The sequence below is a fragment of the Mytilus galloprovincialis genome, chromosome 3, assembly GCF_965363235.1.
Source record: "Mytilus galloprovincialis chromosome 3, xbMytGall1.hap1.1, whole genome shotgun sequence".
NCBI lineage: Eukaryota > Metazoa > Mollusca > Bivalvia > Mytilida > Mytilidae > Mytilus > Mytilus galloprovincialis.
Window position 1 is genome coordinate 27,555,667 of NC_134840.1, and position 14,708 is coordinate 27,570,374.

The window sequence follows — 14,708 nt, forward strand, 5'->3', positions numbered from 1 at the left end:
AAGCTCATTTCATCCGGAGACCAACAGTACTTATGAAAGGTACAATCGAACTTTAACACAGTTTTGCATACAGCATTAATGATACACATGAAAATTGGAGTCGCATGTTACCTGGCATGAATATGACATACAGGAAAACCGTTTAAATCTAGTCAACAGGATCTTGACTACATGTTATTTGGACATAAGCTGCGTTCTCCCCTTGATGTGGACCTTTTTTCAAAAGACTCAATATAAACATTTCAAGAACTAGAAGGGTTCTCCTAAAGAAAACTTTTCATTACAGAAGGGACTTTAAAAAACTCAGAACACTCGTAAAAAAACACAACACATTAATAATATTTGTATTTTTTATGTAATAAGTAGGGCGAAAGTTCCACACAAGGAAAGCCGCCTCCAAAAATAACACAAACACACACTCACTACTAAAAACATTTTGACTGTAACACTATTTTCAATCACAACCAATGTAAAAACAATTGTTAGCATTCAGTTGTCGCATTTAAGATTCATATTTTATATCATGTTTACAAACAAATCATTCAAATTTAAGATACAAATTTTTAAGGATGTTTACGTACAAATTAGACTCGAACAAAATACACTTCATAACATGAAGTATGCTGGACAAATTTGCCTTGTACTAAGTTGCCTTTTACTGGATTTCTATGGTACCAAAAAATTCTAAATCCTTCGTTATATATTGCTCTAAGCGTTCTTAATTGTTGAAACGATGTTGCTCTACCATGGAATTCTACTAACAATTGCCTGGTATTTCTTAGCGAACCAGTTTGTATCATATCCGGGAAGGATTCCCATTCACTTTTCTCTACGTCAATTTTCAGAAGATCAATTCTTCGCTGAAAATAAAAATAATACATATAAAGTTGAATTTGCTATCTTTCAATAACGTCGAGATAGAAAAAAAGGGGAATTCAATTGATTATCAACCTCTTATTCAAATTTTTTCAACTCAAAAGTGTGGTCGTCGAGATAGAAAAAAGCGGAGTTCAATTAATTTTCAACCTCTTATTCAAAGAGTTTTTAACTCAAGAGGGACGGAAGATACCAAAGGGACAGTCAAACTCATAAATCTAAAACAAACTGACAACGCCATGGCTAATAATGAAAAGGAAAAAAAAAACAAGAGCACACACGACACAACATAGAAAACTAAAGAATGAACAACACGAACCCCACCAAAAAACTAGGGGTGATCTCAGGTGCTCCGGAAAAGGGCAAAAATGCGGTAACGGAATTTGAATGGTAATAATTCTTTAGATGGTCTTCATAAGAATACATTCCTTTTCAAACAGACTTAAAAACCAGAGTATGGATTCATCGCTTTGAATATGCATGACATTATCCAGGCCACTTGGTGTAAAAGTCATCTGATCAATCGAATTAAACAAAACAAGACTTTTCTGGAAAAAAAATTAGAATCTCAGACGCTTAGTAGTTATACCTTTTTGTGGTGAATTTACATTTATTCTTCGCTACACATTTATTTCATCATGATATATATTGTTCTGATGAAGAATGTAAAATCACAAAAATACTGAACTCCAAGGAAAATTCAAAACGGAAAGTCCCTAATCAAATAGCAAAATCAAAAGCTCAAACACAGCAAATGAATGGATAACAACTGGCATATTCTTGACTTGGTACAGGCATTTTCTTATTGTTTTAAAGCTAGCTAAACCTATCACTTGTATGACAGTTGCATCAAATTCCATGATACTGACAACGACGTGTGAACAAAACAAACAGACATAACTGAATTTTAATGTGCGTATTGTAATGCGTTTACTTTTCTACATTGGCTAGAGGTATAAGTGGGGGTTGAGATCTCATAAACATGTTTAACTCCGTCGCAATTTTGTGCCTGTTCCAAGTCAGGAGCCTCTGGCCTTTGTTAGTCTTGTGGTTTTTAATTTTAGTTTCTTGTGTATAATTTGGAGTTTAGTATGACGTCCATTATCAATGAAATGGTATACATATTTTTAAGGGGCCAGCTGAAGGACGCCTACTGGTACGGGAGTTTCTCGATACATTGAAGACTCATTGGTGGCCTTCGGCTGTTGTCTGCTCTATGGTCGGGTTGTGTATTTTATAATAGGTAAAAATGTCAAAAATAGGGGTACAGCAGTCAACATTGTGTTATAATCTTAGTCACTATAAAAACAAATAAATATGTAATAAAGAATCACAAAATGACATCTTGACTAAGCACATTAGCAAAAATGAAAGACAAAAATACAATAATTTTCAATATCAAAATGACAAAATAAGTACAGAGCCATGTCATATACACAAAAGGCAAATAGACAAAGCATATTAGTAAAAATGAAAGACAAGAACGCAAAACTTATCGTGGTACCTTCTGATGAACTTTTTTTTTTAGAAAAAGCACGAGACTTTCTTTGATATAGCCCTGGTTCATCAAATTATTGATGAGACACTGGTAACGGGTGACGTTTTACAAAGTCTGAGTAGGAGCTGCAGACTCTTGAATACCGAATAAGTTGGGAAATGTATTATATCCCAAATGGAGATGAAGTTGGTATATTGCTACTAAGCAGGCGGAAATTGATAACTTAAAAATTTTAATCGTCTCGTTTGTCATTGATTTTGGTACTAAGATGCCTGTGTATGTAAAATAAACTCATCATATGTCAAGTTCGAGGTATAAGTATAAAAATGAGTCAAAGGAAGCCCTGTTTGTTGTTTCTTTAATTTCTTGTTCTGGGATATATATCTAAGTTAAATGATATTTACAGCTTCTCTTTAATAAATATGTATTTAATGAAATCTGATTAAGCAATGTTTCAGAAAAAAAGATAAATAATTCAACGAGCCAAAGTTGTATGCAAAATTTTACAAATATATGTATCATAGCCCATTAACTGAACTTCGACCTAAAGAACAATAACTCCCGAAAGTAGACAAATGACAATTTCTGCCATTTTGTCCATAACAATCTTGTTAAACTGATCATAATTGTCAGTATCAGTTTTCTGTATGTAAAACAGTACTTAATAAATGGACTAAGTGCAATAACGATAATAAGGAGTCAACTAAAATGTTCGTTATTAAACTTTTTTGTTGATCTTGTTTGCTTGTTATCACTTTCAAGTTTTGGGAATTTTTGTGAAAATATTTTCAAAATAGATACCTGGATGGTGAGTATGGGTTAACGGTTCCATTTAATTTAAATGTTTAGAGAAGAATACATAAAAAAAGAGATTGTAAACAGACTGACAGGCAACAGGTCCCAACTGATGACGAAAGCTAAAACTGATTTGGGTGAACTAAATAGGACGGATGAACATATACAAGGCTTAATTATATTATTTTTTCTCTATATAGAATATCTAGGTCAATGATTTTTGAAAAACGACTTCTTAAACAGGCAAAAATGTAAAGTAGTAAAAACTTTATCTTTTCCAATTTTTTAAAATTTAGAATCAGCATCGTAATGGAGTACACCCCCCCCCACACACACACACACTTTTAGTGTCTGAATGTAAGATGAAAGTGTTTTATATACTTGAATTACTAAGTTTTACTTTCAAAGAAAATTAAAGGCTTCCACAGTTTTTGAGGAGATAACTTCAACTGGTAGGTTCTTACAATCATTAATAATACGTTGTGAAAAACGTCTTTCATTTTATTTATTGATTTAAATTTTTTTGAAAACTTTTGCAACATACTCAGAAAGTTATTTCGCAGTCAACTTTTCGCAATAATAAAAAGTATTATTTCTGAATTTACAGTAAATTAGTATTTTTGTGTTTTTACTTTTTACTACAACCAAGTCGATGTCATGTTTGTTCCTAGAAGAAACTTTACTGCTGGTGGATTATTCCCCGAGGGCATCATTAACTTGGTAGCTTTATGCACGATGAATACAAATAATACAAAGAACAAACCGGCTGGGACGTCGTTCGGGTTACCAAGGTCCTCTTTTGCTGCACGGAACACTGTAGCATTTGATTTCCTCGGAGTTCAGTATATTTGTGTTTTTACTTTTTATTAGCCTGGTACCTGGTAACTAATAACCTAAATAGCACAAAGGTAACCAAACACACATCTAAATACAAAATCATCGTTACAAATATCTATTTGTATTAATTCATTATTTCTAATTAACAATATGATTGGAAGTATGAACACAGCATCAGCATCTGCAAGCTTGTGATCTTTTACTTTTAATACTCATCTTTTAAATACAATAATTGGTTGGACATAAGTAAAAAGTAAAATCACAAAAATACTGAACTCAGAGGAAAATCAATTCGGAAAGTCCATAATCACATGGCAAAATCAAATAACAAAACGCATCAAAAACGAATGGACAAGAACTGTCATATTCCTGACTTGGTACAGGCATTTTCAAATGTAGAAAATGGTGGATTGAACCTGGTTTTATAGCTAGCTAAACCTCTCACTTGTATGACAGTCGCATCAAATTCCATTATATAGTCACCGATGCGTGAACAAAACAAACAGACATAATAGGTAAAAATGTCAAAAATAGGGGTACAGCAGTCAACATTGTGTTATCATCTTAATCACTATAAAAACAACAATTCGTATCAGTATTGACTAAGACATACTGATACGAATGTATCTGCTCATATAGTACATGTTTCGCATATAGAAATAGCTTCGTGATTTCTCATATCAAGTCCTCCATAACAACCAAAGCAGTGAATAAACAACTAGCTTATATTTTTTATAATCAGAATTTAACAAAAAATTGTGCATATCTGATTTTCTTACCTTTATTTGATATAAATCACTAGAAGATATCTACTTACAGAAGTATGGTTCAAATTTTTTAATATATCTTTTAAGGAAGAAACATTCCAATTTCCTTTTCTTGAGGTCGTATTGCTTATCCCAAGGTTATGAAACCATATCTGGTCTCCACGTCTAAAATCTGGCTGGTTCATACTAAAATAAACATATGAAATTACAGCATAGATTTTGCTTGAAAACATCAAACAAACATATGTGCAATGTGTAGATTTGTTTAAATACTTGCACTTCCCGAAAGTAAATTTGAATTTAAAACAAAACTATCAATCATTCGGGTTTCATACTGCTTAAAATATACACTATGCATTAAAATTAGCTATGACATATAAAAAAAACCCAGCAAAAGTACATGGAATCTACCATTTGAAGAATTTCAATAGAAAAATACATCCGACTTTAAGTACATCATTCCATTGAGGACTACCCCAGAGCATGGGCTAAACGAAAGGAAGTTGAACTGGACACTCTGTCAGAATGGGTTAAAACTATCAAGTCTCCGATAAAACGTCGCATTCACAAGTTGAAAAGCTGTTTGAACGATCGACCAAAGTCCGTTTTCAGAGACAAAGAGGCCATGAAATGTCTATCATCTCTTCATGATAAGTATGTTGTTGTTCCTTTTGACAAAGCTTCAAATAATATTGTCTTTGTATGTAAATCGTATTACTACGAATGTCTTGTAAAAGAATTAGGTATAAATGAACACTCAGGTAATCCCACATACATAGACATATCATTTGACAAGGATGAGATTTTAGCATATCATAAGTCCTTCATGGCTTCAATAAACATTACATTGAACACCAAATCGAAGGACTTACCTTGTTTGTATTGGATACCAAAGCTTCATCAAATTCAGTGCAAACAACGGTATATTGCTGGCTCCACTAAAGAATTGTCCATTAGATTGACTAAAATTCTGTCCGCAGTGAAAGAGGGTCTTCAGAAATACTGAGAAACTGTTTACTCGCGTAGTGGTATTAACCATATGTGGATTCTTAAAAATTCTAAAGAACTTCTAGACAATTTTAAATCTCGGTCTTTTTCTGAAATTAGTTCTATCAAAACTTTTGATTTTTCAACCCTGTATACCACGATTCCCCGTGTGAAATTAAAAAATGGCCTAAAACATAAAATCCACAATGCCTTTCAACATAAAAATGATAGCATACGCTATACATTTATTACTTTGGGATATCATAAGGCATATTTCGTTAATAGTGACAAACAAAAAAGTAAAACATGCTACACAGAAGAACTAGTGGTCAGTATGCTGGAGTTTATTATCGACAATATATTTGTTGAGTTTGGAGGTAGACTTTTCCAACAAATTGTCGGCATTTCTATCTGTGCGCCTCTTCTTGTCGACCTCTTCTTATTTTCATATGAATCGGAGTTCCTTCAGACACTTGTCAAAAACAAGAGGATCAAAGAAGCCAGATTATTTAATTTGACTCTCAGATATATTGATAATGTTCTTTCCATAAACAATCCGAACTTTTCTGATTGGGTTCCATTAATATATCCCCAAGAACTAGAAATTAAAGAAACAACAGACACGGCTTCCTCCGCCTCATATTTAGACTTATATCTCGAATTTGACTTACACCGTCATCTCAGTACCAGAATCTATGACAAACGAGACGATTTTAATTTTGAAATTATAAATTTCCCCCACCTTAGTAGCAATATACCAACTTCACCTGCATATGGGATATATATTTCCCAACTTATTCGATATTCAAGAGCTTGCAGCTCCTACTCAGACTTTGTAAAACGTCATCAGTGTCTGAGTAGAAAGTTGATGAACCAGGGGTATGTCAAAGAACGTCTCGTCCTTTTTCTAAAAAAGTTCATCGGAAGGTACCAAGACCTTGTTGATAAATATTCTGTATCAACTTCACAAAAAATACATGATGGTCTTGATGTATAGATTCTGCGTACTAATGTTGTTTATCATCTTAACAACGTGTTATATTGTTCTTTCAGTTGTCTTTGTTCTATTATAAATATTAAGTTTACTGTTGGATTGTTTTATGTGATATCCGTTTAACGTGGCTCGGTACTTAAACATCCCGTCAATGTGTTTGTATTATCTTTCATTTATTCCGGGTGTGTTTTGTATATGCGACTTTTTGTGTTTCTTTTGTTCTTATAACGTGACTCTCTACTTTAAAAGATCAATATGATGTTGTTCTATTATATGTCATTATGATATATTTCTATCATGAATTAGAAAATACGTTGAACCAAAAAGGTCAAAATTATTCAATCGAGTAATGTAATGAACTATTAGTGGATTCTTATAAATTCTATATAAATTTTGAACTATTTTAGATATCGGTCTATTTCTGAAATTAATTCTTACATACTTTCATTTTTTAACCCCGTATACTAACATTGCCCATGTGAAATTTTTAAATTGTTTGTATATACATTGAACGACAAATTTATGTGACGTATAAAATTTTCTGACGCCAGACACGCCACTCAATGAATGTGTTTGTAGATAGATGTTTTTTTGCGTTCTGTTAAATTTGTTCCTTTTAAAATTGTTACACGATGATGACTGCTGTACCCATATTTTGACTATTTTAGTTATTATGTCTGCTTAGTTCACGCATCATTGTAAATATAACGGAATTTAATGAGACTGTCATACAAGTGAGATGTTTAGCGCTTTAAACCCAGGTTTAATCCACCATTTTCTACATTTGAAAATGCCTGCACCAAGTCAGGAATATGACAGTTCTTGTACATTCGTTTTGACGTGTTTTGTCATTGGATTTTGCCATGTGATTATGGACTTTCCGATTAGATTGTCCTCTGAGTTCCGTATTTTTGTGATTTTACTTTTTACATGTACACATTGATCTTCAACTATACTTTTAACGTGAGCCTTTCCAATGACTGGAGTTATAAAATAAATTAACAGTACAAGTTTTCCTTTAGTATATAAGTGCATATGGTGTGAGTCTCATGTGTTCCCACCTTAAAAAGTTTCCAAACATAACTTTGAAATAACGACGACGAATATCCGATGAAAAGAGGCTTATGATAGCAAAAGAATAATTAAACTCAGAAGTCGAAGATTAAATTTCAGTGTTGATTTTTTAAATAGTTATTGTCATTTTACTTAGTTTCTTAGTTACCTATTCTGACATCGGACGTCTTAATCGCTGAACTAGTACATAATTTTGTTAAACGGCCACCTCAAGAATGACTCTGAGTACGGGATTTGCTCGCTGTGTTAAAGACCCATTGATGGCTGTCGGCTGTTTTCTGCTCTTTTTGACACATTCTATTCTCATTTTTTTTTTAAGATGGTTTTCTTGTTTTAAAATAAACCAAAATTGTTTACGCAACAACTGGGTCTCGTTTTAGCTATTAATCCATCTTAAGGTGGTACCCAACACTTTCACTAAAATTGATTTGGCTCGTTTAATTTTCATAAAATTTTGTCAAAGTATTTACTTTGAGACTTTAATAAAAATATAAAAATTTCAAATTTTTTGAACCAACCGTTTTGTCAGAAAAATTACACTGGTTATATAACAATTTGACTAATACCAATTTTGATCATTGAAAAGCTTAATATTCCCGTAACAACACGACGTAATTAAAACGTTTAGCTGATTTTACAGAGTTATCTCCCTGTAGTGTTAGGTACCACCTTAAACAAATCAAAATTAAACTCATTTTTTTTTCCAACTCTATGGCGTATGAAAATTCAATTTGTTCTTTTAAAAATGCAATAACTCATTATAAGACAAATAAACTAATTATGTGACCAATTATTGACTAAGGTTGAAATCGTCATAGTTTCGCTTAAGAACTTTCCTTTTAACTATTATAGGAATGTATGGATATATAGCTGTTTGTGTATAGTGAAAAATTAAATGCTTATTCTGCACAAAAACATGATAATGTAATGTAAGTATAAATCCTGCTTTATACTAGACCATTACGCTTAGTCGGATTTTACTGTCTCATAAGTTAACAATACCCAGGAAGACATGTCAAAGAACCCGGAAGCTCTCCAGTTTGTTCTTCTCTCAATGCCGCCTGCTTAGTCGAGAAGCGACAAAGTAAACTATTTCCAAGTCCAGAACTGACAATAATTCAAGGACCCTTGTATCAAGCGAACACGCTACAAAAAGACCACAGAGGCGCTAACTGTCAAATGTGTGCTTATATTAAATAAAATGTCAAATATTTCATTTCAATATTTCAATCTATTTTAAAGAAACGGCGGATGCATTAAAATATACCTGGTTCCCATATTGTTTAACTAAATGACGAGAAACCGTTCAAATCTCAACAGTCAATGTTAAAAAAAACCAGAACACAATGCAAGTTTTATTGATTTGCTGTGTTTTCTTGCATGTAAGTTATAGACATATTTAGATGACCACAAACATTTGAAAAACTCTCTATATGTTGTCTCTTCTATGTTTTTTTTTAAATGTGAAAATTCATAGATACAAGTATAGTAATTTATCTATATTTAATGTTCATGTGATTGAAAATAATAGTTTTCCGTGTTGTTGTTTGTAGTATTTCAATATCAAAGGAATTATTTTTCTATATACTTAGTCCGTTACCTTGGATCAAAAGATTGTACGTCACATCCGTATGTTTTCACCACGGCATCGTCAAAACTAAAGTCCCAATTTATTCTACAATATAAAAGGACATCAATGTTGGATTTTCTGGTTATGTAAACAATTGTAGTTGAATAGTAAATATGAAAATATCATTCGTTACAGAGGCGGGGAAAACTGATTTAGCTTGAACGACCTTGTATCTGTTCATCCATAAACGTCGTCAGCTTCGACATTTTGGATACAGGGAGTGTATATATTGCTTATGCTCTTCTGGCGTATCAAATTATAAACCTGTTATCTATGATGAGTTTTATATAGCATATTGCTACCGATGTTCTGAAATGAAGATTTTTTTTTCCTAAGCGACAATAATATAGATCAAGTGAAAGTAGCTACAAATTAGCCATTTCCTGAATGACAATGGTATACAGATTAAATAAAGATACCATACTTCTGACATCAGACTCGGATTTCTCTTGAACTGAATTTTAATGTGCGTATTGTTATGCGTTTACTTTACTACATTGGTTAGAGGTATAGGGGGAGGGTTGAGATCTCACAAACATGTTTAACCCCGCCGCATTTTTGCGCCTGTCCCAAGTCAGGAGCCTCTGGCCTTTGATAGTCTTGTATTATTTTAATTTTAGTTTCTTGTGTACAATTTGGAAATTAGTATGGCGTTCATTATCACTGGACTAGTATATATTTGTTTAGGGGCCAGCTGAAGGACGCCTCCGGGTGCGGGAATTTCTCGCTACATTGAAGACCTGTTGGTGACCCTCTGCTGTTGTTTTTTATTTGGGCGGGTTGTTGTCTCTTTGACACATTCCCCATTTCAATTCTCAATTTTATTGTATACACCCAGATGTATTATACCAAGCAGGGTTTTCAAGAAAAACAATGGGTTTGTGCGCAGTTTACGAAATAAACCTGCATCCGATGTGCAGTTCTGAACAAGGTGTTTTTTAGAAAAAGCAGTGGATCCATTCGTTTGATGTGTTAGAGCTTTTGATTTTGCCATTTGATTAGGCACTTTCCGTTTTGAATTTTCATCGGAGTTCACTATTTTTGTGATTTTATTTTTCCCTATATGGCATACTTTCAATAAACAAAGTATGATAAAGTTAACAAATATAAAATATTCGTATATTATTCTTTTAACCTCCTGTTTAAAAAGATATGTTTGATTCATTAGTGCTGAGCTGTGGCTAACTAAAATGTTAACACTTTTTTTCTTTGTTTTAAGGTTTTTTCACATAATTTTTTGGAAATTAATGAATTGATCATAGATAGCATGATTGAAATTTACTATTTGTGCCAGACGAGCGTTTCGTCTACAAAACACCTTCAGTGACACTCGATTAAAAAGTTAGGAAGGCCAAATTAAGTACGAAGTTGAAGAGCATTGTGGACAAAAAATTTCTACAAGTTTGGCCAAATACAGCTATAAAATATACTTTTTCAGAACAACTCGAATAACGAATTTTGTCATAAAGCCAATTTTAAATCAAAGTATTCAATATGGCATTATTACAATGTCTTCTTTAAATGATACATACTTCCATTTGAGGATATTGAATTTATCTTATATATGAAAAAATAAACATTTACATTAAGATACAAATAGGCAGAACCAATCGCTCTATTTTCCATACAAAAACCTTCGAGTGCACCGGCAATGGCATTTTACCATTAAGGTTCCAACACCAATATTTATAATTTATGTTTGAAAAAATGTAACGTGGTGTGTATTACAATATGATTAAATATACATTCAAATTTAAAATCTTTACAGATTGTAATAAACTTACCCAAACGAATAAACAAGACATGGATATGAAGGTCTGTACGGTTTATCATGACAAACGTTCCATCCACCATCGGTTATATGACCTAACCGTATCACTTCTTTACAGAGGATCTGTGTCGATGTCAAATATCTGTGGAATATTGGAAGTATTTTGGATATCCAGAGTGCCAAAACAAGTAATAACATATGTTTCGTATTCTTTACATTTTTTTTATTCATGCAAAGTAGACGGTTAACTGTAAAGTTGACGTTTTCATGGTTTGGTGACGAACTCATCTAAATTCGTTTATTTTTTGAAAATAAAATAACTGACTATGCAGTATGCGCTTTGCTCATTGTTGAAGCCGTATGATGACCTGTAGTTGCTAATTTATGTGCCATTGTAGCTAGAGAGTTGTCTCATTGGCAATCCTCTCACATCTCCTTTTTTATATATCATCTAACCAATTGAACTAGAAATAAAGGATGCCACATATACAGGTAGTAAAATAGAGAATGGAAATGGGAAATATGTCAAAGAGACAAAAACCCGACCAAAGAACAGAAATCAGCCGAATGCCACCAATGGGTCTTACACACAGTAAGACAATTCCGCACTCGCAGGCTTCACTTGACCCCTCAACAAAAATGTGTACTAGTTCAATAAAAATGGACGTCATACTAGCCAATGTAGAAAAACAAATAAACAACAATACACACAGTTATACTCAATTAAACTGATAGAAAGGTTATGTCTACAACATATGATAATCAAGCACAGTTTCTCCCGTTAGGGGTTTAGTATTATACCATCATAAAATATACGAGAAAGAACCCGTATCATGTCAACAACTGGTTTTGGGATATATGTGTTTATTCCCGATGGAAAGACCGTATAAGTGAATCTATACTAATACCAAAATGTGCCATCTATAATGATCAGACAACAGTACCGTACGTAACTATATCTCTTTATAATAAGTCTGTTTAAAGTCTTCTTCGAGATAACTAAGGGCAAGCCGCTGATAATTAAACTTTGTAGAACGTCATCGGTGTCTAGCAAGAATGATGAGCCAGTGCTTTGTGAAAATTTGTATTGGAAAGTACCAGAATAAATAGATTAATATGCACAGTCAACTTTACAAATACAATAAAATGGTGTCGAGATTCGATGTGCAGAAGTTCTGTATCTTTATATTGATTTAAGTTTTCCGTTTATTTGTCTTTGTTATATGATGTTCTGTTTGGTCGTATGGCTATTACAGTGTTTCGTTATTTATGCATCCAGCTATTAATGTGTTTTTTTTTTCTTTTGTCGTGGGGCCGATGTGTCCAGAGGCGAGACTCGGACGCAAAATGATTGTACAGCGATGTTTTCATTTTGCTTATCCTTGTCGTTATATTTAATTTAATTTATCGAAATTTATATGCTGTATGTACTATTAACTACAAACACTTTTTGTTAGAGTCTTTGTAAAATTTGCTTTCGACTACAAAAACGTTTTTGGGAAAATCTTTATAAAATTATGTGTTACTTAACTGTACAATCATCTCAAACACTTTTTTGTTGGCCGTCTGTGTTGTAGATTTGTTTAATCTTTTCAGTCAGTTATGTTAAATGCATGTTAGCATGCTTACATAGTTCTGGTTGTTGGATCCTGATTATTATTATATAAACTGGTTATGTCTGTTTTGGTTACTCACCTATTTTTGTCAATATAGCGGAATTTTAAACAATTGTCAAATAAGTGAAAGGTTAAACTAGTTAAAACAACAATTTTTAAACAACCACTGCACATTTGTTGGAAAATGCCTATACCTAGTCAAGAATATGACAGTTGTTTTTCCTAAGTTTTGTTGGTTAATTGAATGTAACGTATAATAGTGTCAGTTTAAAACTTGCCTTGGCAATCGGTATTGTTGTTATACTTTTTTCATCATATATTGACTTTCATTAACAATATACTTTTTTTTATCATATATTGACTTTCATTAACAATATACTTGTTTCATCATATATTGACTTACATTAACAATATACTTTTTTCATCATATATAGACTTACATTAACAAATTGAAATTGAGTGTCGGTTGCTTTCAGCTTTGCGATTGTGAATTTTTAATATTTGTATAGCAAAATTCCTGTAGCCCCTATGTGGGAGCTATCGTTTGCTGTTTATGGAGGGTAGAATGATATTTGAAAAACAAAATGCGGGACAGGAGTTTAAGTTAACAAAATCTGGTTATCCTCTCTACCAACTGCAATTGGAACATTTGGTTTTCTGGCAGCGTTTTTGCTAGTGATTTTTTTATCATTCAGTTTTCAATTAAATTTTTTTCGGTTCGTGCATAGACGCATAAAACAGTGTTAAATTTAATCTAGTAGGCAATGTCCTGATTCATCATTTTGAATTTCATGTTTATGCTATAATATAAATATTAGATACATCTTGCAACTTTATAAAACATTTTTAAAATAAAAATATCACTTATTTAAATTTGGATGTCCGAAACAAGTTTCTGGATTCACTTTAATTTATAACCCTTGAACCTGTCCACTTGAAAGCAAGGAATTTCAGAAATTTAAAGTTTGTGCTTTTTTCAAATGTTTGGTATTTTGTAACATGTAATAAAGAGGGGAAGGTTTGATAAGGCCACTTTTTGGGGCACCCCGAATTGGAAAACCAAATTGCATCCTTGTAGAATATATGATATAAGCTCGTTAGACATCTGTATCAATTTTTTTATTGTGTCTGAGCTATTTGCACGAGCGACAAAAAGCTTCGTTTATAGAATCTATTATTGATATTTAGAGTTTAGCAAAGCCTTCGGGCAAAAATATATCTGCTATTAGCTGGATTTTACAAAAATGTACAAAATCCATGAGTAAAATGTCAACTTCATGTCATTGATGTCAATTTTGAAAAGTGAAATATGTCATGGTACGGTAACCGAATTAGTGACCTTTCCCCATTAAAGTGTCCAGATTTATTAACCTTGTTAATTTAGGTTTGAAAAAAATTGTATTTCTGCCAATCATGGCTCTTACCCGACTTCCTATACTATCCATATGGCACTACGATAAAAAATGCTAACTGATGTACTAACACAATAATGACATATTCCCATATTCGTATTTACCTTAAATATAGCGCATACCGCTCTTTTGCATTCAATTTTGAAAGATCCTTGTCCTCTGGAATTCGTAAGTGTCCAAAATCTGCCTAATGATATGATAATATGTGAAAAAGAGGAATCAAGTGAACGTTAAGAATATAATAAAGTAAAATAAAAGACCATCAGTCAAAATATAAATAGACAGAAAAAATCATGTAGGGATGTTATTTACTCGAAACAATGCTGCCGAACATTTCAGGTACATTTACATGAAAGGAATCCTCACTTGACTATATAGAACGTATGGACTTACTAGAAAAAGATGATAAGTAAATAGACTCCATCACGTAGGTCGAACTGAGGAAACTCTT

The 14,708-nt window shown here is 32.6% G+C and overlaps 1 protein-coding gene across 2 annotated transcripts in view; it reads right to left on the reverse strand.

The window, feature by feature from the left end:
- Nucleotides 1–336: 336 nt before the first annotated feature.
- Nucleotides 337–14,708, reverse strand: part of LOC143067592 (uncharacterized) — a 47,376-nt gene continuing 33,004 nt past the window's right edge. Inside the window, exons 11-15 of one of the 2 annotated variants that reach the window (XM_076240942.1) lie at nt 14,362–14,444; nt 11,243–11,371; nt 9,429–9,503; nt 4,824–4,959; nt 337–860 (exon numbers count right to left, since the gene is read on the reverse strand). In XM_076240942.1, the coding sequence (XP_076097057.1) occupies nt 585–860; nt 4,824–4,959; nt 9,429–9,503; nt 11,243–11,371; nt 14,362–14,444 (699 nt within the window). In that variant the 3' untranslated portion in view covers nt 337–584. Of the gene's footprint in view, nt 861–4,823; nt 4,960–9,428; nt 9,504–11,242; nt 11,372–14,361; nt 14,445–14,708 lie in introns of those variants that run through there. The other variant, XM_076240943.1, reaches the window with a different exon arrangement.